The following is a 23,555-nucleotide window of genomic DNA, read 5'->3' as shown; positions in this document are numbered from 1 at the left end:
GGGTGCCAAAACCAGGTGTACATTTTGATGTTTTCCCTGGCTTTGTAATCTTGCTTGTGATTTAACTTAGCCTTAATACAAGGTTAAAGAGTAGCAATAGCTTCCTGTATCTGTAATTTCACTTTCTGTAGTTCCAATTACCTACAGCTTTGCTCCAAACATTTGATTTTTTTTTTAAAAAAAAAAGAGGAAAATTCTTGCATGCCATTTTGAGTAAGATGATGAGATTTCAGGTCTCTTAGTTACATACCAAGTGGGTCTTTAACCATCCCTTTGTCCAGCATGGAGCAGTCTCCACCATGCAAGCTACCATCCTGTTGGTCACTGAAGGAGCTGTGTGTACCATCATCTCTGTTCTCTCAGAGCTTTAGTTATGTGGTCAGTATTTCTTATTGTAGATGTACAAGTAGCCTCAAACTATAAAAGTCATAAGGATGGCGATTCTGATATTACAAAGAAAAGCTGTAAATAGATTCGTTCAAGTGAAACATGGAAGTTTCTTGCATAATAATGCAAACCAAACCAAAAAACATAAACTATAACCCAAGGCTAGAGTTAGAATTTGCTCGGTTTCTTGCCTCCAAGGATATGGGAAATCCCAGGTTTGGCCTACCCACCAAAATGTAAACAAACATACAAACACAAACACAAACACAAAGGGTGTGGTGGTGGGCCATGGCTGCAATTCTAACACTCAGGAGGTTTAATTAGGAGAATCATAAGTGCAGGGACATCCTCAGCCACAGAGAGAGTTGGGAGTCAGCAGCCTGAGAGACAAAACAACCCCCTTCAAACAAAGCAAATGAAAGCCTCTGTGTAATAGATGGTGACGACGGTGTCCCTTTGTAGACAGTGGTCACTCAAGAATGCTCCTCTGTATTCTTATGAGATCTAGTAAAGGATACATAGGACTTAAAAACAGTATAACAGAACTGAGTCTTTCCCAAACTGTGTTTGCTGAGGGGCTTGGGAGGTCCTGCCCAGCAGTAAGGTCGGTGGTACCATGATTGTGCCAGCTCGTCTGCTTCCCTTTTACATCTGCTGTCAGGCCAGCTGAATACGTTAAGGTGCTTCAGGTTCTCGAAGTAACTGATCAATCCAATTAATTACAACTGGAGCTGCCACCATCTCATCTCCTGACCTCTCTCCTGGAGACTCAGATACCTTTCCAGGACATCACAGGAGAAAGCGTTTACCAGATATTTTTGACTTGCTAAAGTAAGATGCCATTTTCCTAACTTTCTCTGAAAGCGTCTCCTTGCTTGCTGCCCACCTCCCACCAGCTGATTGCACAAATCAGGCTTTGTTTTCTGTATCCAGCCTCAGATTGTTCTATAAAGCCATTCCAGTGCCTTTGCCCTCACCCAACACAAGCATTTGCTTCTCTTTCTTGCCTCCTGGAGGTTGACTGTCAGCATTGTCTCTGACTACAGTTGGACTTGGCTGACTTTTAGGAATGATTATCTTTTCAGGAATCCAGGCTAATGAAGCCTGATGTCATCTTGGAAGGTTGCCAACACATTTTCAATCTTACTTTTGGTTGGGGCCTATACCACACTGACTTATATTCCATGGCGCAGGAAGAAAACACATGGCCACACTTGAAGTCTGTAGGTGAGAACTATACTCTGCCTACAAGAAATACAGCAGGGATGAGTGCAGAAGTGTGAATCTTTACCGGAACATAAGGTCACAACTGGAGTGATTTATTAATGTATAAACCATGCTCTCGTGTTGTGAGGTTCGACGACTTATACTTTTCTTCTTGTTGTCTTTTGATTTTGATAATGTAAAATTAGAGCTCATTCAGTGTAAAGTGGATTTCCAACACTAAACTGTTTCTAGATTTCTAGATTTGTAGTGTGAGTGCTAATCAGTGCTGGTGAGTCTCACAGCTCCTGGTGGCAAAACCCTGTCATAGAATGAGCAATCTGCTCTACCAGATATGTGCTGCTCAGCGATGATGCTCTATGCAAGGGTTTGCAATGTGGTACTTATAGTAGGTCGATGAGATGAAGTCTCACTGTACTCTGAAGAACATCTGTAGTGGAGAAAGGGCAGCAGATCGTTAGGTTCCCACAAATCCCTCAGTCACCCCCTTTAACAGGTCTCTATCACAGTCCTGACTAAATATTACAAGTCCCTACATACTCAGAAAAGGACTCTCGGTTTCATTTCCTCTGCCTGTTTTGGAAATCATAAAATGATTCTTTCTTTAACTCGATGGAGGAGCATATCTCTGCACTGCTGGAGGCCCAGCACCCCAGGTAACTAACAGAGAAATGACAGCCAGAGGGAGACAGTGGAGCCAAGATGCAGACAGCAGAGGGCTCACTGCTTCTAATTCTCTAGCTGCCTCACTCTAAAGAGAGCTATATCCTGCAGGAATATATTGAGGCTTAGAGCAAAATATTTAAGCCCTTCACTTTACTTCGATGTCTACAAAATGGGGGCTATAGCTACCAAATAATAGGGGAAAAGCTTACTCACGCTGTGACAGGTAGCATTAAATATTATTTATACAGTCAGATGCACATCATCTAATGCTATCTACGTATCCTTGTTTGTGTGCTTGTCTTCACTAGGTATAACCTTAACGTCTTTATACTTATTAAAGAGTATTAATTCATTTAGGCATAACTAAACCGAAAAGTAATATAGACCAACACAGAGATACTTCTCATTTGGACACATGTTTATCTTCTGATCGCTTTATTTTACTTTATGATCATATTTGACTAATTAAAACTATTTTTAAGAAGACTTTTGAAAGTCAAAAGAGACTAAGTCTCTGCAGGGTCAGGCATTTCCTTTCCCACTGAGGGCCAACAAGGCAGCCCTTTGCTACACATGTGCTAGATGGCTCCAACCAGCCCATTGATGCTCTGTGGTTGGCGGTTCACTCTCTGTGAGCTTCCAGGGGTCCAGGTTAGTTGACACTGTTGGTCTTCCTATGGGGTTGCCATCCCCTTCAGCTCCTCTGATCCTTCCAGAGGATCCCTGACCTCAGTCCAATGGTTGGCTGTAAGTATCTGCATCTGTCTCAGTCAGCTGCTGGTAGAGCCTCTCAGAGGACAGCCATGCCAGGCTCCTGTCTGTAAGCACAACATAGCATCAGTAATAGTGTCAGGGTTTGGTGCCCACCTATGGGATGGATCTCAAGTTGGGCAGGTCACTGGAGGGCCTTTGCTTCAGTCTCGGCTTCATTTTGTCCTGAATTTTTTTTTAGACAGAAACTAGTCTGGGTCAAAAATATTGTTGGTGGGTTGGTAACCCCATACCTTTACTGGGGGTGCTGTCTGCCTACTGGACGTGGTCTCCTTAGGTTCAGCCTCCTCACTGTTGGGCATTTCTGCTAAGGTCACCCCAGTTGAGTCCTGGAAGCCTCCCCCACCCCAGGACTCTGGGACTTTCTAGATGTTTCCCCCATCCCACCCCCCACAGATGCATATTTCCATTCATTCTCCTGGCCTTCTGGGGATCTTGTCTCTCCCCATACCTGATCCTGCCCACTTTTCTTTCCCCTTACATCCTGCTCTATGCCCTGCAGTACCAAATCTTCAGCCTAGACTTAGTTCTTAATGCAAAAATAGTCACATTGATCTCAGTATGCAAATTGTCTCTCTTCTTTAATAAATGGTGAAGTTATACATACAACAAAGGATTGTTTTTAAACAAACAAAGAAGAATAATTAAGTAAGCATGTTACATTAGCTTAAAGTATTTTGTAGTATATTATGCATAATAGTTTTACTACACTCAGTGACTTTGAGAAAGTAGTTTTCTTACACGCCTCACTTTAGCGTTATAAACTGTAGGGACACTATGGCATTTTTCCAGTAATTAATTAATAAAATCCACTTTACATCACGATCATAGTTGCATCTAAGTCTCCCCCTCAAATGGTCCCTCTATCCCACCCTTCCCCTTTAATTCTGAGAAGGGGGAGGTCGTCCCTGGGTGCCAACCTACCATGGCACCTCAAGTCACTGTAGCACTAGGTACATCCTCTCCCACTGAGACTAGACAAGGCAGACCAGTTAGGGGAACAAGATCCACAGGCAGGCAACAGAGTCAGGGTATCCCTTGCTCCAGGTGTTGGGGAACCTGCACGAAGACCAAGCTTCATATCTGCTACATATATGTGGGGTAGGGTGACCTGGTCTAGCCCCTGTATGCCCTTTGGTTGATGCTTCATTCTCTGGGATCCCCCAATGGTATTATTTTTTTAAAAAATATTCCTTTGGACACAGATTGGTATCTTGATTTTTACTAAACATTTTATAAGTACCATCTTACTCTATGCTTTTTATGGGTGTTGTCTAAGGAATGTACAAGAACCTATCAAGATGAGAATATTATTTCCAGCCAATGCTCAAGTAGCAAGCAGTCTGATTCCCTCATGGGCCTAACATTATGACACAAAAGAGGAGGCAGCAGAGACTGTGGAGTCCTGTGACAGTAGCTGGCAAAGCACTGAGTGACAAAGATGCGTGTCATAAATGCAAAAGGTGCCCAAGACTCTGAACGGAACAATGGGTCACAGGGGAGTCCGCTGTCGGGCGGCTAGAGGAGTCAGTAGACCCAAGAGGCTCATCCTGGTGACAAGGAAGACCCTGTGTCCCATGTCTCTGGCCCGGCTGACTCACTCCGTTGTGATACTTTAATCCTCCTCGAATGGTACTGTTCCTCCCAGACACTTTCAGTCGACTCTAGCTTATTTCTGATTCCTATTACTGAGATTAGAAAATAGTATGGATCTATTTCTTATTTGACCTTTGAAAAATGAGCATAGTAATAGAAGAACAACAACAATAACAAAAATTATCCAGGGATTTTCAGGAATCCCTTTCTTAAGGCCAGTTAGAATTTAATACCTTTGAAATGGGGAAAGAATTAAAGGCTAGAGTGCTGGTTAGTATTTTTGTTATTGTTTCTTTGGTCTGGTTTGGTTTTGAATTTATTTTTCCCTGTGGTTTTGTTTGTTCGGCTTGACACCAGCCGGATTCATTTGGAAAGAGGGAACTTGAGAATGCGTTTATAAGAGTGGCCTGTAAGCTAGCCTTTGGGTGTGTTTTCTTTATTAATGGTTGATGTGGGAAGACCCTCGAAACTATGGGCAGTGCCACCCCTGTGCAGATAGTTTGGGGATGGATAAAAATGCAGCACAAGCAAGCTATGGAGAGTATACAGTGTTCCCCCCGTGACCTCTGTACCAGACCTGCCTGAGTGCCTTCATGATGGACTGTAAGCTTTGTGATGAAATATATCCTTTCCCGCACACATTGCTTTTGGTTGTGGTGGTTGCCCCAGCGGGAGGAAGCAAAGGAGGACAGCTGGGAAGTCTTTGAAGACTAACTGCAAAATGGGAGCTACCAGATTGCCCAAGTACCGTTCAAGTTTTCTTAAATGTTGATCTGAGAATGTCACTAGGCATTCAGGAGAATGGGGGTAAATGACTTCATAGACTTGCTTCAAGAGGTCTTAAGTCTTTTGATGAAGTCTGCTTCATCAAAAATGTAGTATCGCTAGGAGGAGACTCAGCTCTCCATGGCTCCAGCACTTGAACAGGAGTGTCTGGTTTGGGTGGAAGAATTCTGGGCAACATTTTTATTTCTGTTGAATCCTAGAGTCAAGGTCTGTTATCTATCCCACCAGCCATGGTGGAATGAAAATAGTATTAAAAAAACAACAGAAGAGTTAGGAAACCAACAGTATGGATGTCCTGCCTTCCCCTTTGGATTTGAGGCGAGGCATCTCATTAAGTGGACTTGCTGGACTTGAACTCTCTCTTGAGACTGGGCAGGCCTTGAGCTTGTGACATTCCTGCCTTGAATTCCTGAGCTGCCTGGATTACAGTCCTGTGCCACCCAGCTCAGCTCTTTTAATCCAAATAGAATTACCTACCACTGACTACAAACATCTTATAAAGAAACAGATTTATATGTGCATATTAGAGTTTCATATTTTAGCACTTTTATTTATAAAGCTTATAATAGAAAAATAACATGCATTCATTATGTAATCTTGAGAAATATTTCTAAAGCCTCACAAGTTATATAGAGCGACTTCCCCTAACTATACGCAGTTAATATCTCTGTATGTGTTGTTTTGGATCATTTGTGTGTGTGTAGAAGCACATATGTGTTGTATGGTTAAAGGAAAATCTTCCTTTGCTCCCTCCGTGACTTCTCTTGAACCAACTATCAGTAGATAAATTATTAGCAAAAGGCATATTCTTGTTTGCCTTTGAAGCAGGGTTTTGCACATCCTCCAGTCTGGCCCTCAGATTTGAGATTCAACTTTGCCAGGCTACTTAATGAGTGGGAGATTCCAGACACACCATGCCAGGTAGCCCATGTAACGTCCCTGCACAGTGGGGACTACAAGAGAATGATTACCTACCTGCCAATGGAGATTTGCATGCCTAGTTCCATTTAAGGGGTGAGGGAAATGTGAATTATTCCTTCTGGGGGGTAGTAAGTGGTTTGTCTGTTTTTTTGAAAGAGGGAAACTGGATTTAAAAATAATCATTATTTGCAAAGAATTGTCTCTGGGATTTGAATGTACCCATGGGTCAGATTTCTCTGTCTATGCAAGTGAGGTCCATCGCTGTCCTTTTCTGACAGGCTCTCCATGAGCCTTTAAGGAGATGCTGGAAGGTAAATATGCTCTGTCAGATCCAACATTGAGGTACCTAAGCTGACCAAAGCCCGTTCTCTGAAACTTAGTTGATAAAGATTGAGAGAGAAGGCATGGAGGCAGGATGGGGCTCAGTCTTGATTCTCAGACAGGGTCTGTAGAGCTACACTTTGTGGTACACTGTTCCCTCAGCCAGAACGCCACAGCAGTCCACCTGTGCAGCACATACTTTAAAACACACAGAAGATGGCTGGAGAGATGGCTCTTGCAGCTTTTGTAGACGAACCGGGTTTGGTTCCCACACACATGTGGTGGCTCACTAATGTCTGTATCTCCAGCCCAGGGGCTTCCTGTACCTTCCCTAGCCTCCAAGGACACTTTACACACGTGGTGGACACTCGAACATGCAGGCAAGAGTGTGACACATAGAAAACAGAAACAAGTGTAATGAAATAGAACCACAATTCACCGTGTAGACCTCTCTCTCTCTCTCTCTCTCTCTCTCTCTCTTCCATGGGTTTTCCAGATCAGATTCATCCCTTCTTTCAGGTTATTGGATACCAATCCGATATTTCCTAATGAATGAAACAGTCTGTCCCTTTGTGATGACTATCCTCAAGAACTCTATTCAGATATCATTGCATGATTGTGTAATTTTCTGTGGAAGAGGCAACATTACAGTCCAGTCACTTGCTTATGACTTTTAAAAGACTCACCTCCAGGCTTCCTCAGGCTTCTGTTGGCCAGTGTCAATACTTGGTGTCCTGTTCTGTGTTCTCCGTTCCTGTTCTGCATCCCTTTTAATGTGCCTGTGTTTCTCTCTCCAAACTCCATCTCTCGAGTCTTCTACTGATAGTGTGATTGCAAGCAGGTCTCACCTCAGCAATGCAGAGAAAAAGAATTGCCAGAAGTTCATATTTTTGCTGTGTGATGTATTGTTACAGGTGCTGAGAACTGGAACATAAACTTAGCCTCCTTTCAGCCTACTGTAACTATTCTCTTTGTGAGCCTGAAAGCATAATTCCAAAAACCAGGATAATGCTTTAGCAAATAATTTCTTGTTCTACACAATTTAGTATACATTAGTGTGCTATTTTTTTTAATTTACCAATTATGATTGCAAAATCTTTAGTTAATTTAATCCTTAACATCAATTAGCATTCTCAGAGTCATTTTAACTGCAGTAAGAGTCTGAGTCTAAAAGTAGCTTTTGTGTGGTTGACATGCGGAGGGCCATGCCATCTTGATGTCGCTCTTGTCTAGATGTCAAAGTCAATCAGTCAGTAGGATTGAAAAGAGGGACCATATAGAACAGTAAAAGTGCCTTCCAGGATCACCTTCCAATTTTAATTCAATTATAGGGTGGAAAAGACAACATTTGATTCCATTTAATTACTGTTGTTAAATGGGATGAGCTGGCACCTTAAACCACTGTACATTAGTTTGCCATTGCTATCTTGTTTTGTATAGGAAAGGAGAAACAGAGAGCAAAAAAAGATTACATGATTGTTCTTTATGAAGGATCTTAATCTACTTAGGTGACGCAGGCCAGTGTTGGTTATGTGCTCGAGAACCCTTGGTTTAATCTAGAAAATCTGGATGCTTTCCATTAAAGCCAACAGTCTCCCAACTGCTGTTGAGTTTACCTGGGCCTTAGTTTACTGAGCCTATTATTTCAGGACCTCATCTTCAAAGATTAAATGCGATCCTGTCTGGCTAAGGTTTGGGAAGTTAAACAAAGGGACCCTGACAAGTCTAGCCATCAGTAGTCACCAACACTTCTATTACTATTATCTCTCACATGGATTAGTCAACTTAGAAAGATGGTATTCATTGTAGAACACAAGAAAATTTTCTGTTGAAATCACATGAAATAGTGTTTTCAATAGACCCCAGTTTGGGTTTTATTAATAGTAATAGCTAAACATGTTGTAGCCACTGGAAAAAGTTGTAGAAAACATGGATACAAGTAAGCTGAAACAACCGTGAACTTTAAGGCATGGATGTGTAGTTGTACTTCTTAAATTCAACATTTAGTATATGAGTGCTGGTGAACTCAGGAAGGGTATGTACAAGAATTGAAAATTAGAAATTCATAAAACCGAGGATGCTGGGTGTGATGTGTGCTATAATCTCGGCACTTAGGTGGCTCTAAGGCAAGAGAATCTCTAGTCTAAGATTAGTACAGTTCATGTAGCAAGCTTCATAGCAGCCTGTGCTACCGAAAGCAAAGAAAGTTCCTTTTCCAAAACCAAATAAACAAAGGACTAGCAAAACACAAAATGAATAGATGAAGTGAAGTGAAAGAACTGGATCCAGGCAGCAGTTACTAAGTTTCTAAGTTCCTAAGTCCGGTTGCAGTACACTGGGGATAAAGATGGTAACAAAAGAGACCCAGTATGAGCAACAATGTGGATACTTTCTGAACATCACTCTGAAAAGCTCGTTTGGCACTTTCATTCTTCTATGCCTCCATATGTAGTTTGATTCAAAATACTGTTTTCTCTGAGTGTAGCTTGTAAAAGTAATTGACTTGAGTTTCTCAAAGTAGTAGAGTCATTGCAGAATTGATTCACATACCCTGTAAAGCCTGTATGCATGTGGCATGCATAGGTACAGCCAAGAAACAGAATTAGCAAATATGGTGTCATCCTGTGATAGTGCTAACAGCAAGCACTGCTTTGTAGTAGGCAGGCGGGAAGTAGCCCACAAACCTTTTACTTGATGAAATAAAAATAAACATTTCACCTTTTCTTAAGAATGGTTGGTTAAATTCTTAAAACATGATCATGCCTTGTTAAAATTGACAATAAATACATATAACATTGTGTGTGTGTGTGAGTGCGAGTACGTGTGTACATGTACCTAAATGTCTGTAAATTAGACCACAGTAGATCAAAATCAGTAGAGAAAGAATATAATATAGATTAATTGAAACAATCAAATTGAACCTTTCTGGATTATTAAGCCATTTGTTGAAAGGCACCCGTGTTGTAGATTGATTTTTCTAAAATATAGGTTGGTTAGATTATACACTGTAAAATTTTACAGAAGTTTTGGTGAGTAGGTTGGATTCTCTGCATCCTGAGACTTTTCTCAGAGCTCCTTTTATTCTTGCTTCTTAACTGGTGTGTGTAAGACATTGGGTATAATTAATTATAGCCTGGGGGACAGAGCCTGGTTTGGGGGGATGCCTCGGGCCTTCCTCTGAGACCCTGGCCAGGTGCTCAGTGAAGTGTGCTGCGCCAGAGGACAAATGCAGAGAAGTTAATCATCTGAAAACATAAAGACTTCCTACACTGACATGGAATAGCTGCTGGGGAGGGCCGGAGCTCACGACTGACCCGGCTTTCGAAAGCATTCCGGGTAGGGCCAGAGCTGTTGGAAGCCGCTCTTCCACAGGCCCAGCGTGTCCACTGAGGGCTAACACTTCACTTCTGGGAAACATGAAGTCTTTAACTCAATTTCTTGTCAATTGCTTAGATCCAATCAGTGACTCTCAGACTCCTTTGCTCTCTTTAGTGGTCTCCACACATCCTTCATCCTCTTACACAAGCACCTCTGACCCGATCGATGGCCACAATGTCTTCTCTCAGCACCGTATAATGGGCTGCCCTAGAGCCAAAGCAGATGACCACTTATTGAATTGCAAGAAACTTGTTTCCCACTTTTCTTACGTGTAATCTTGTCCAAAGTAGGTTTATACTAAAGTTTACATTTTTTTACCACACCGAGGTTAATATCTTTAATAAAGACATTTAATCTATTATATTTAGACTTGGTTATCAAGTTTGAATTCTGAAACAGATCCTTAAAATATTTCTTCTTGCCACCCCTCACTGTGTCACTTGGTTAAAGCCTGTGTATTATTGATAGTATTTAGGGTTATTTTGTTAAATCTCAGATGTACACACACACACACACACACACACACACACACACACACAATTTAATGCCAACTTATTTAAGTAGATATAAGGAGTGAGTGATGGCACTGAATGTCAATAACTTTTCTTTGTTATAATATGAGTTGCATACACTATTAATTGTGCGATGTCTCCGTATGTCCAGGTGTGTCTTCATTTCTGTATAATACATGTGGGAGCCAGAGCCCAGTCCCCAGAGTCATTTTTCGGGAGCAATCTGCATTGTTTTTGATGCAAGCTCTCTCACTAGCATCTAGAACTCATCTATTCACCTACACTGGCTGGCTTTCGAGCCTCAGAAATCCTCCTGCCTCCATGTCCTAGTGCTAGAATCATAAGAAAGTACCACATGCTGGGCTATTTACAGAGATTCTGGGAGTCAAGCTCAGTTCCTTTCCTTGTGCTGGTGCAGAAAAAACTTTATCCACTGAGCTACTGGTCCTATAGTTTATTATATATTTCAGAACCTGATTCTTCTTTACCTTGTACATTTCCTTCTAGCTCCATACATTTGATTTCTTCAGTTATACCTAGTAGCTAAATTAGATTGACAATTATATCTCTATATGTATACATGTACATTTATTATTGTAGTTATAAAAGATATGTAGAATTACTGGGGTGAATTAAAGCTAGTGACTAATGAGACTATGAGCTACAGTTAAACACTTAATATCTGCTTTTATTTCTCTGTAGATAATCTGGAGTCTGCTCTACCTCTCCCTTCATATTGCCTTCAAATATTGTACGTCAACACAAAGTGACTAGGCTTAAATATTCTACACACCACCCAAAGCTGTTAAAGTGTTCATCTGACAACAGGTAAACATATATTTTTGCTTGTAGTTCCTTAGTCATACTTACAAATAAAACAGACAAAAAAAGTAACTGCTTCCAAGTACATAGACAATTACAGAATTGTGTACAAGGAAAAGCATCATGCAGGAGTATGTGTGTTCAAACTGAATCTTGACTGTTGATCAACTTCAGCTGCTAAGAGGCAAGAGGTGGTTTGTGGGATGTGCTATGGTCCCAAGGGTAAGGGACTGGGACCTTAATACTGTGAACTATTAACACAACAATAAGCACCCTGCCTCAGGACATATGGTCTCTCAGCCCATAGGTTCTCAGCCCCAATAACTGGCAGATGCCTGTGGTATACCGTAGAGTACACCATAAATCCAACCAGAAAGTCCTTATTTGTTTCCATGCCTTCTGTGGCACTGTTGCACCTGAGGGCACACTTTCCTTTCTAGGCAGGTAGTTACTGTCGCTCTTAGGAGTTCATAGCTAGATAAGATTGATAGTAACGTTTCTCCTCTCTGGCAGCATGCATAACTCCCTCAGGTGCTACGGAAGATAGTAAGGATGAAATTCCCCGGTCCATACCAACTCGGTTGCTCCCTATCTAGGACTCATCAAGTATGTGATGTGTTCATCCTCAATGTCTTACCATCAAGTCCTAGAGGATAGCCGAGAGAGCAGTCACAGTAGACTTTTATACTTGGTGGTCTGTGAGATCTCGCTGGCCAACAACTCCTGCAAATGTAATGCACTCCTAGCACTGATATTTTTGTTTGTGTTTTGGGTTTTGTTTGGTCTTTTTGAATATCGTTTATAGTTGGTGGATTTTGATTACATTATAGGGAAGTTATGTTTGTGGTTTTATACATGTGTATGCTTAAATTTTAGGAACATTCTGCAGTAGTTTCTCATATGACAATTCGTGAAAGCCTTTGGTATTATTTACCCTCCTCTATGTTGCCTTTCCACCTCCACCCCTCCCCCCTTCACCCTACATCATGTTCTTCTTCACCCTCTGCTCATCCCCACTCATACCACAGAGTTCTGTTTTCCATACCCTGAAAGCGCCCTCTTGCCACAACACCGTACTAATTTCCTCACCTCTGAGGGTGTTCCACATGAGGCTTAATTTATCTGCAGACTCCAAGGTAACATCTTCAGAGGAGAGAAAAGGCAGAGGCATTTGTATTCTAGATCCAGGTTGCCTCCTTCAAAATGCTTGTTTACAGCTTCGTCAATTTCCCTGTAAATTTCAGAGTTTTCTCTTTAATATAGGTAAATAGCATTTCACATTGAAAGTGCACCACATGCTATCCATTCTTCAAGAAAGATTGAAGCTATTTCAAATTGCTGGCCATCATGAATAGAGCATCACTGAACATGTCATGAGCCAGTTGTAAGATAAGGTCCTTTGAGTGTATGCCAAGAATGATATAACTGAATGAATGGTGTGGTGGCTCTAATTCTAACTTTTTCGAGACTTTCCATATATCCACAGAGACTGTCAAAGTGACTCCTCCTACCATTGAGTAAATGTCCCTTCTCCATGCCCACACTAGCAACTGTCACTGTTTTGATCTTGCCATTTTGACTCGTGTAAGTTGAAATCTCAGAGTTATTTAGCATTTCAGTTCAATTTCCAGGGCTAAGGATCTTGACTAATTACAAATTATTTCTCAGATACTTATGAGTATTTTTGGTTTAGTACTTTGCCTCTCTGGCTATTTTTTTCCCTCGATGTTTGGCACTTTTACTATCTTTGCATATTGTAGATATGAATCCTCCATCAGATATATAGCTGGCAAGGATGTTTTCCCATTTTGCAGGCTGTCTATTTACTATAATTAAACTCAAAATCTCAATAAGAAAAACCAGGGGAAAGCCTTACAGGTAGAAGGAATGAAGCATCTAGATAAACTAAGGAAAGAAAACAAGAGATGTGAACACGCACAGGACAGAAGCACACAGGAAACACAGGATACCATAAACGACGAAATCTTCAAATTGTAGGCATAGAAGAAAGAATCCTACATTAATGGTTTATACCAGATCTTTAACAAGATCAGAGAAGAAAATTTCCTAAAGTAAAGTAAGATAAGCATGCACACATAAGCAGCACACGGAACACCAACTAGACAAGATTAACAGTGAGGCTCTCCCAGTACATCAAAGTCAAAACACTAAATATAAAGAATAAAGGAAAATGTCGAAAAAGATAAAACCATGCAAAAATATAAGCAACATTCTAAACCCCCAACTAGAGAAGACTGAAAAAGAAACTCCCCACAGGAAATCATAGTCAAACTCTACAGATACAGAATAAAGAAAAAGTATTGAAACCGGCAAGAGAAATACCATATAACTCACATATAAATGATAAAAGCTGATATTTAAGGAAAACTTTAAGGTCCAAAAGAGCCTGGAGCTCAATAATTCTAAAATACCAGGACTGACAACTTAGAAGAAGTTGCCCCGAAAAACTACCTGCCACAGTTGAAGGAGAAAGGAAAGCTTTTCATGATACAAGCAACCCTCGAAACCTAATAACAAACAAAAAATGCCAATTGGAGTACTGGAGGGAATATTCTGAGCTGAGGGGAAGAATAAGTGTAGCCAATGGACTCCAGAATGGAAACAAAGCTGAAGCTTCATCGAAACAAAGAATAAACACAAACCAGTGGAAAGCATCAGAATGGCTATAGTATGCACACCAATAACTCTATTTAAGGACCTCAACTCTCCCATCAAAAGACACAGCAGGAACAATCCTGAACAAAAAGAGTAATGCTGGACAGATTGGTATGCCAGACTTCAAGATTTTTTTTTTTTTAGAATCTTAATAGTAAAAATATTGTACTGGCAGAAAACCAGAAATGTAGACCATTAGAAACAAAATAGAAGGACCAAATATGGGTGCACAGAACTACAACCATCGGACTTTTGACAAAGACCAAAAAACGCACTGGGGGAAAAGAAATCATACTCAGCAAAGGCTTCTGGGAGCCTGGATGTGCACATGGAAAAGGATGAAAGTAGACCTACAACAATCATCCTGCACATATATCAGATTCGAGTGGATCAACGATTCAGTGTGAACTCTGAAACCCTGAACTGCTAGTGGGAAACCCAGGCAGCACCCTACAAGACAAGGCTGTGGGCAGGACTCTGCAAACAGAACTCCATTTTTAAAAAGGCAGTAATGCCTAAAGCTGACAACTCGGACCTCACAAAACAAAAAATTGCATTGCAGCCATGAGAAACATCATTCAGGTGAAGAAGAAAAAGAAAATCCCCAAAGCAAGAGCTCATCTATATCAACTGTGCATCGGAGGTATCATCTGGCCGTTTACATCTTCTGTTTAGAACGCTGTTTTAATTCCTAGGTATCTTTCAGTTGGAGTATTTATTTCCCTGACTTTCTTTGTAGCTGTTTGTATACTGTGGGTATACAAAGTATGCAATTAGCAATGAAAGGAATTCAATTAAATAACTTTGATTCCCTGTCACTTCAGCCAGAATGGCTAAGACACACACTCTCTTCTACCTAGCCCAATCTATCCATGATGCTTTCTTGGGAACATTTTGTTTCAATTCTAGACTCTTTCATTTCAGATATTATTTCACTTTGAAAGTGTAGACAAATAAAATAATTTTTTTAAAAAAAGACTAAGGCAGACTAGTGAAGGAAGCAGTGGGACTTCTGGGGATGAGTCGCACGGGTATGGCTGACTCAGAAGCAGTTGTATCCCCTGAAAGCACAGCAAAGGGGCTCCCTGAAGCTCCAAGGGCCTCAGAATCTCCGCTCATTCTGAGAAGCACCGCTCAGGGCTCCTGCTACAGCAGCTTACTCGCCTCTTTATCCTTGGGTAGGGGCCCTGGTGAGAGTTTCAGCCTTCCGTAATTTGTGAAGTTCGCTGACCTCTGGGGTCTCCTGTACCTCCTGTCTCTGTCCTGGAGGGAAGTGTGTCAGTACAAACCGCTAGAGAGTGTTTTCAGTGGAACAAAGCATCCCTGCACTAGTCAGTTTTTACCACTGTGACAAATTACCTCGGGAAATGAACTTTAGCGGAGGGAAGATTTTTTTTTTATTTGATACTTCAGAGGTCCTAATCACTGGCACCTCATTCTTTTGTCGGGGACCACTGCGAGAACTCTGAGGCAAGGCAGCACGGGATGCATTGTCCCAAAGGTACTCACAATGGAAGCCAAGAAGAAAGGCGGCAAAGGCCACAGTCCCAGAGTTCTCTACAGAAGCACGCACCAGGGAGCCAACTTCCTTCCCTTAGTTCACAAGTTAAAAGTCCAACCATTTCCCAGCAGCACCAAAGGCAGACAGCCAGGCCTTCATCACTACAATACTGGGGAATGTTTGGCAGCAAACTATACAATCTCTATGGGGAGAAGTTTTCAGGCTATGGACGTTTTGGAATCCGAGTGCTCTTGACTGTTTCAGTCCTTCAGAATATTGAGACACACAGAATATAATAAAATGTCAAGTGGGTTTTCTTCGGCCTATTTTACTCCCTGAGTACATAATCAAGCAGTCTTATTTCTGATCCTGTGTATTTCCCGTTAGCACCAGCAGTTGGATCTAGCAGCTCACACATTACTCAGGCCAAGTTTCTTAATATCATCAAAATTGTCTCATTTTAGAATAAAAGTATCAAAGGAGTTTTTTGAAATTAAATTGTCTAATAAATGCTTACTGGAGATAATAAGGACATATTTAGCAATAACAAGGATTCAGAATTTACTGATGTGTGTCCCTTTATCCATAGTATTTTTATATACCCACAACTACATTATAGGTTCATTTTAGTATTATGTACTTAGGTCATTAGCATAAGAGATGAGAAATTTGAAATGTTTTTAACTTTTTAAAATTGAGAATTTTACTTTAAAATTGAAGAGAGTTTTTGCACACTACATTTTGATTATGACTCCCTTTCCCCCAAATACCTCCATGTGCTCTCTACCTCCTGATGCACCTAAATCCACATCCTATCTTTCTCTCTTTAATTAGAAAACAGACCGATATCTCAAAAGAGAAAGAGAACCATATAGTAAGATGAAGTAAAAGCTGGTAAACTTGAATAGGACAAAACAGACAGACAGAAAAGGATGACGAACCAAGCTAAAGCACAAGAAATATAGGCACAAAGACACAAGGCTAGGCTCACAAGCAAAAATGTAAAATTGTGTGTGTGCATATGTGTATATGCATGTGGTGTGTGTGTGTATGTGTGTATATGCATGTGGTGTGTGTGTATATGTGTGTATGTGTGTGTGCATGTGTGTATATGCATGTGGTCTAGTGTATGTGTGTTTGGGTGTGTATGTGTGTATGTGTGTATGAATGTGTGTATGTGTGTATACATGTGTGTATATGTGTGTATGTGTGTGTGCATATGTGTATGTGTGTTTGGGTATGTGTGTGTGTAAATGTGTGTGTATGTGTGTGCATGTGTATATATGTGTGTGAATGTGTATGTGTGCATGTGTGTGTGCATGTGGTGTGTGCATATGTATGTGTGTGAACATATGTGTGTATATGTGTATATATGTGAGTGTGCATGTGTGTGTATACTTATATGTGTATGTGTGTGTGTATCTCTGAGTGTGTATACATGTGTGTAGTGTGTGTGTGTCTGTGTGGTGTATGTGTGCTGTACATGTGGAGGGCTGAAGACAACTTTTGGAATCAGTTCTCTGCTTCCAACATGCTGTTTCCGGGGACTGAACTCATGCTATCAGGATTGATTGCACACACCTTTACCTGCTGAGGTGTTTTGCTGTCTCCAATTTCAACTTCATGTCTTTATTGTGTTTGTCTCTAGCCCGCAAGTCCACCCTCTCTATTCAGTTTAGAATGACTTGTTATTACACTGCATAGTCTTGGAAAAAGGGGGTTTACCATTTAAAAATTCTCAGTCGCACTGATTTCTCACCACCGACTTTCCCTGATAGAAATGGAGACTCATTTGTCACTTCCTTCCTAAGTTTTTCTAAATGACTAATTTCAGAGCACTTTAAAATTATTAACATATGACTAAGCAATATATGAAACATCCAAAAAGAAAACTAATATAAAATATAATTTTTACTAATCACGGTGTCACTCAAAAGTTGAATTTTTATGATTTTTTCATATATATTATATATAAGTATAATTATACTTATATAATATATATATTTTTCATATATATTATATATAAGTATAATATATAAGTATATTATATATAAGTATATATAATATATATGCAATATATTAAAGAGCCTTTTCTCCAGTCTTTCAATAAGTAAGCATATTATCCATGTAGCTAGTAGAAATCCTTTGAAATGACAGAGCCGTGGGGGGTAGGGAGAGCGAGAGGAAGGGAATAGTCTCTAAATGGCCAGTCAACTTAATTTTGGAAGGGTGATGCTTTGAATTAAGATATTCTTCAGGCTTGATGATGGCTCAGTTGTTAAGAGCTTGCCACAAGATTTTGATGACCTGAGTTCAGTCCTTCAGAATCCACATAAAAACAGGTATATCACCCCAGTGACTCCTCAGAGCATTTGCCCCTAAGAACAACCAAATCAGCAAGACCCCAGTACTGTGAAATCAACTGTGTCTATCAACCCCTGACACACATACGCAGGCACGAGTGCACACGCGTGCACACACACACATGCGCACACACCCTGCACACACACAGAAGGCATTTGTTGTATAATAGCTATGTTTCTCTCCAGACCTTCAGTTTACCTCTGGATTTTTCAAGTCCAAATCTTTTCTTCCCATAATTAAGTGCTTTCAGATTTTACCTCTTGATAATCAAGGCTGTCTAACTTTTTTTTTTTTGCTTTGATTTCCTAATCATTATCAAAGTATGAGGATACTGAGTATATTAATGAAAATCACATGGTAGTTACGTTGAGAATGCTACCTTCGCAGCTATCAAGGGTGATCCACGCAATCAAAAGTGTAATGTGAACTGTCATTTCTTTTCCACTAGGTCACCTTAGTCTCCAGTAGAAGTGCAGAAATGCCATCAGAAGCTTCCGTGCCGCTTCCACAACCAATTCCTCCCGACGGAGGGTGGGGCTGGGTCGTAGTCTGTGCATCCTTTATCTCCATTGGATTTTCATATGCCTTCCCCAAAGCTGTCACAGTATTCTTCAAAGACATCCAGGAAATATTCAACACCACCTCCAGTCAGATCGCATGGATATCGTCCATCATGCTAGCTGTCATGTATGCGGGAGGTAAGGTTCTCGGTGCAAAGGGATTTCTGGAGTAAGAGAACAGTGCCCTATCTCTGTCTCCTTCCAATTGACACTATGCCCATGTATTAAAACTCTTACATGTTAATCAGTTGAAATCAATTGAAAAGCATGATTAGAACTGCATTCTTAATGGTTTGTGGCAATTTAGCATGATTATCGCTTTACTTCATTTTGAGTCTTAGTGGAATATTTGTTGAGAATGGAGAATTATTTGCACAAATGAGGTTTGTAGGACTATCAAGATTCCAAGTGATTCTGCTGTTTGGTTTGGAATGAACCCCATGCTATGATGTGGGAATTATATCTCAACATCACCATAGTGGACCAAAGTGCTTTCTTTAGCATGGAAGGGAAATCTATGCTCCTGACAGTTTATAAAGCCAGAACATACTCCAGTTTGCAATGCCCAGAGTGGTGCTGCCCACCATGTATTTTCTGCAGATGTTCAAGTTGTATGTGAAATAATTCCTTATTGTTTCAGGGCTCCCAAAACAATGACATCGTTTTACTTAAGTGGCTGTTTGCAGTTATATTGTTAGAGTCTCTGTGAAAATGAGAGTGTAAATCATGAGAGAGAATTAATCCATCAAACCACCTCATATTGGAGTGTGAAACAATGAAAATCTCTCATGATTATGTGACCGTTGTCTGTAAAACATTCTCAATAGCAGACCAGACTTTTATAGATTTTTTTGCATATAAATCATTACTTAAAATAGATGTGTTTTAGAATTTTCATTTGTCAACTGGCAATTTAAGTGTAAGGAACAGTTATAGAATTATAATACATGAATATAAAGCTATCATTTAAGTTATCTAATGTCAGATTTTACTATATAAGTAAAGGCAATGTGATTCCTAGCGAGGGGCATAGGATGTTAGCAATAATCACCAATACTTATTGGAATTTGCTCTTGGCCAAGGCCTCATTCCACACTTGATTTGTGTGATATTCCCCAGTCCTCTTAAGAACCCTAGAGATGATTTCCTTCTTTCTGTTCTGCGACTAAGGACACATACAAACTAGTTTTCCAAAGTCACAGGGCTCACTTCCGATATGTAATCTTAGCCTTCAGACATTTGGCCATTGCTCTCTCATATCTTTCTCTGTTTAGCTACAGAATGGCAGATCCAGGCTAATCCAGTTCTGAAAATCCAACGCAGTCTCTTGCTTTGTACCATTGACACACATTCCACCTGCCCTGGAGGCATACCCATTATTTTGTGAGATAGCATCTCTCTAATATACCACCAAAGCCAATATTGGATATGTAGATAATCCTACACTGTGTGTGATAAGTACGTTGCCATCAGTGTGAATTTTCCACAATTTGTATCTTAATGATGGTAGATTAATCAGGATTGGCTAATGTTGATAAGGTTAAGCTGATAAGTACTTATTTGTATATCAAGAGTAGCATTTCAATTCTATTGTGCTTGTATTTGAAAAACTATGCTTTTTAAAAAACTATTTCTTAGAATAACTTCTGGATGCCTGTTAAGAATTGTATTTGCTATTTCTTATGTCTCTATAGAAATGTTTGATATTGTGCAATGCATCGTGTTCTTCTACAGCTCCAGTGTTCTATGATGATGCACTGCTGGACTAATATATTTGCCTTGACCTGACAGGTCAAGGTAAATATTTAAATATGTCCAGTCCCTGCCTCTTACATATAACTGAAATGGAACCCTCAGAGACTTGATATAGGTTCATTGAGTTTGGACATCAGGTTCCATTTTATCTTTCATAGTTTTCTGTTGAAAATATTGTTGACTAACTTAAAGTCATGAATCAGAATTTGATGTAGTTAAGGATCTCTCAGCCTTTTACACACAATCCCCAATTCCCTGTGGCTTCAGTACATGCATGCTCATTGGAAGCTCACTCAGTGCCCCCTGTGGTACCTGTTCTAACACTCTGACCTGTGCTGTCCTCCAAACCTACTCTTTGTATTGGGCAAAGAGCAAGATCATCTGCAGTATTCAGTGTCCAGCCTTGGAATTTACAATCTTCATTTCTGACTATATTCTACTGGCCAGAACTGATTATTGGCCTATATTGAGGAGCAGGACACAATAACTGTGGACTTCCTGGAAGAAAAATAAGAACTGGATAAGATTCAGTAAGCCTTGGAGAGAATTTTCAACTCAATGATCATTGTCCCCAAGCAAAGGAGAGCTGGTTTATGGAGATGGCATGGTCATGGCATAGTCTTTGAGCTAGCTGGATGAAAAGGAGGATATAAAATGATAGAATCGCATCATTTAATTTAATATTTTTGTTTTCTAAAATTAGTGCAACATCTTAATGCACATTTTTAACTAGGCTTGTCATGTATAAGTAATTTCATTTTATGAATGCATTTATTTTCTCTCTTAGACATATGTGGTACAAAATTTAAAAGGCACAAAGGAAAACTATGTTTTGAAGTAGCGTCTCATCTATTCTGTGCTGGCCTTGATCTCATTTCATAGTTGAGGATGTAAGGAGACCTTGAACTTCTGATTCTCCTGTCCCTACCTTCAAAGCATGGGATAACAACATGCCCATGGAATGCCCAGGTTATATAGTTTTCGGTAAACACAGGCATGGCATAAAGGCTAGATAAGTTCTCTACCAAGTGGAATACATATCCATTCCTTAAATGAAAACTCTAGAAGTTAATAAATACAATGATAATTTGATATTTACAATTTTGGGGAAATCATTAAGGTATTTAGAGTAATATAAGAATAAATTCTGTCTAAAGTAAAGCAGATACTTGTTTTCTGTGTGATTGCTTTGAGAAAATAATTTAAGGCACATAAAAATACTGAGAGTACAGAGCTAATGTTGGGAAGATCTAGAAAAGATCCAAATAAGCCCTTGGAATATTGCCCTGAATCCTCAATTATCAGGGCTGCGACTGTTTGCATGTCCTTGCTGGCTATGTAGAAAACAGTACAACATATTCCCAGGAGAACCCAAATCTCATTAAACTGTAATACACACTGCTCAGTGTAGTTTATGCATTCACATGGTTCCTCATACTGTCCACGTTGTATGTCTTATTCTTACAGCCAAAACAGACTTTATGCCAGGCATGCTGGTGCACACCCAGAGTCTCAGTCCTCAGTAGGCAAAGACAAGGGGAGTTCCAAAAGTGTGAGGTTAGCCTGGTCTATGTAGCAAGTTCTAAGTCAGCCAGGACTATACATTGGGACCTTGTCTCAAACAAATAAAGGGACCATATGTAGTGGCACATGCCTAATTTAGATTGAGCATGCACAGGCAGAAAGGCAGAGAGGCAGAGAGAGGCAGAGAGGCAGAGAGGCAGAGAGGCAGAGAGGCAGAGAGGCAGAGAGGCAGAGAGGCAGAAAGGCAGAGAGGCAGAGAGGCAGAAAGGCAGAGGCAGGCAGATTGCTGTGAGTTCAAGCTGAGTTTCTCAGCAAAGTGAGCTCCAGGACAGCCAGGATTCTATGGAGAAACCCCAACACCAAATCAACCAACACCAAACCAAACCAAAGAAAAGAACAAGCAACTAAACAAAAACCTAATCCACAAATGAACACAGGAGCCAGGAAGTCTGCTGGGAGATTGTGTCTGTAAATCCGACAGGTATGCTGCATCCACAAGGCTCAGCACTACAGATTAACAAGATGTAAACGATTTCAACACCAGCTGATATTTCAATTTGGACGGGAAAATCTCCTGGAATCCTACCTCTAGATGAAAAGCTATGAGCAATTGTTGACTTGACAAGAAAGGGTGAATCAGGGTTCCCCAGGAATGAGCCTCCTCATTGGTTATGGTCACCTATTACAGGGTGGTCAGTCCCAAAAATATACACATACAAGTGACACCTCCATGTATCTGCATGCCCATTAGTAAGAATTAAAGATTAGTAAGAATTAAAGAGTTCATGGATCCGAGTCAAGTGGAGAAGTGGAAGCTCTGAAAGGAAGGAATGGGAGAGAGTGAGATCATATTTGAATTAAAAAATGCTTACAGTAATAAAATATAAAATTAAACAAAATAAATACATTGTACTACTAATAAAAATAATACTTTTTATACTTAAAAGGTTATAAAAAGCCATACGTTTTTATATTTAAAAGTTATAAAAGCCATAACATTTGATATTTAAAAAGCTACAAAAGCCATAACTTTTTAGATTTAGAAATTGTATGTATATATATATAATAGCAACTAATTAGAAAGGGGCATGATTTGGAAAGAGAGCAAGGAGAGGCACATGGAAGGGTTTGATGGGAGGAAGGAGAAATTATGTAAGTATATTATTATATCAAAAAGAAAGGAAAAGAATACATTTATAAATCCAAGTAACAGAAAAAGATGGGTCCAGAAAACCTTCAACAGGACACGTGGTGACCGGTTCACGAGACCTTTAAAAACACCCTGAGACTGCACTACTCTCTAACGATCTCTCATAAATAGGACACCGACTAATCTAACAGAAGAGAAACAGAAAGAAAGCATGGTATGTAAGCCAGAACGGGAAAGACACACGTCACTTCCTTTTCCTGTGATGTTCTTTTGGGGGCTAAAAGGCACAATGCCTTTAGAAGCATGGTGTTTTCAGTAAGATGTAGGTCACATTCTGTACAATTTATTCATTTAACTTGTAAACGTTGATCAGTTTTCGATCGATTCTTAAAGCTGTGTAAATACTGCCCCAGTTAATTTGAGAACATCTTCATTACTTCAGAAGTAAATCCTGTATCCTCTCCCTGTGACTTAACTGTCTGTCCTTATCAATGTGCCTGCTCTTAGTATTCTCATAAATGCCCTGTCTCGTTACCTGCTTCCATGTGTGTAAGGCAAAGGGGTGTGTCTGTGTCTGTGTGTGTGTGTGTGTCTGTGTCTGTGTGTGTGTGTATGTGTGTGTGTGTGTGTGTGTGTGTGTG

General features: G+C 40.2%; 1 protein-coding gene across 5 annotated transcripts in view; it reads left to right on the top strand.

The window, feature by feature from the left end:
• Nucleotides 1-23,555, top strand: part of Slc16a7 (solute carrier family 16 member 7) — a 157,810-nt gene that overhangs the window by 78,049 nt on the left and 56,206 nt on the right. For 4 of the 5 annotated variants that reach the window (XM_029482308.1, XM_021174687.2, XM_021174686.2 and 1 more), the window contains 2 exons: nucleotides 11,265-11,390; nucleotides 18,374-18,623. In XM_029482308.1, the coding sequence (XP_029338168.1) occupies nucleotides 18,404-18,623 (220 nt within the window). In that variant the 5' untranslated portion in view covers nucleotides 11,265-11,390; nucleotides 18,374-18,403. Of the gene's footprint in view, nucleotides 1-4,423; nucleotides 4,681-11,264; nucleotides 11,391-18,373; nucleotides 18,624-23,555 lie in introns of those variants that run through there. The other variant, XM_021174685.2, reaches the window with a different exon arrangement.

Source organism: Mus caroli, chromosome 10, assembly GCF_900094665.2.
Source record: "Mus caroli chromosome 10, CAROLI_EIJ_v1.1, whole genome shotgun sequence".
In the NCBI taxonomy this organism is placed as follows: domain Eukaryota; kingdom Metazoa; phylum Chordata; class Mammalia; order Rodentia; family Muridae; genus Mus; species Mus caroli.
The sequence above is the reverse complement of the archived record's forward strand: the minus strand, read 5'-3'. Positions and strand labels throughout refer to the sequence as shown.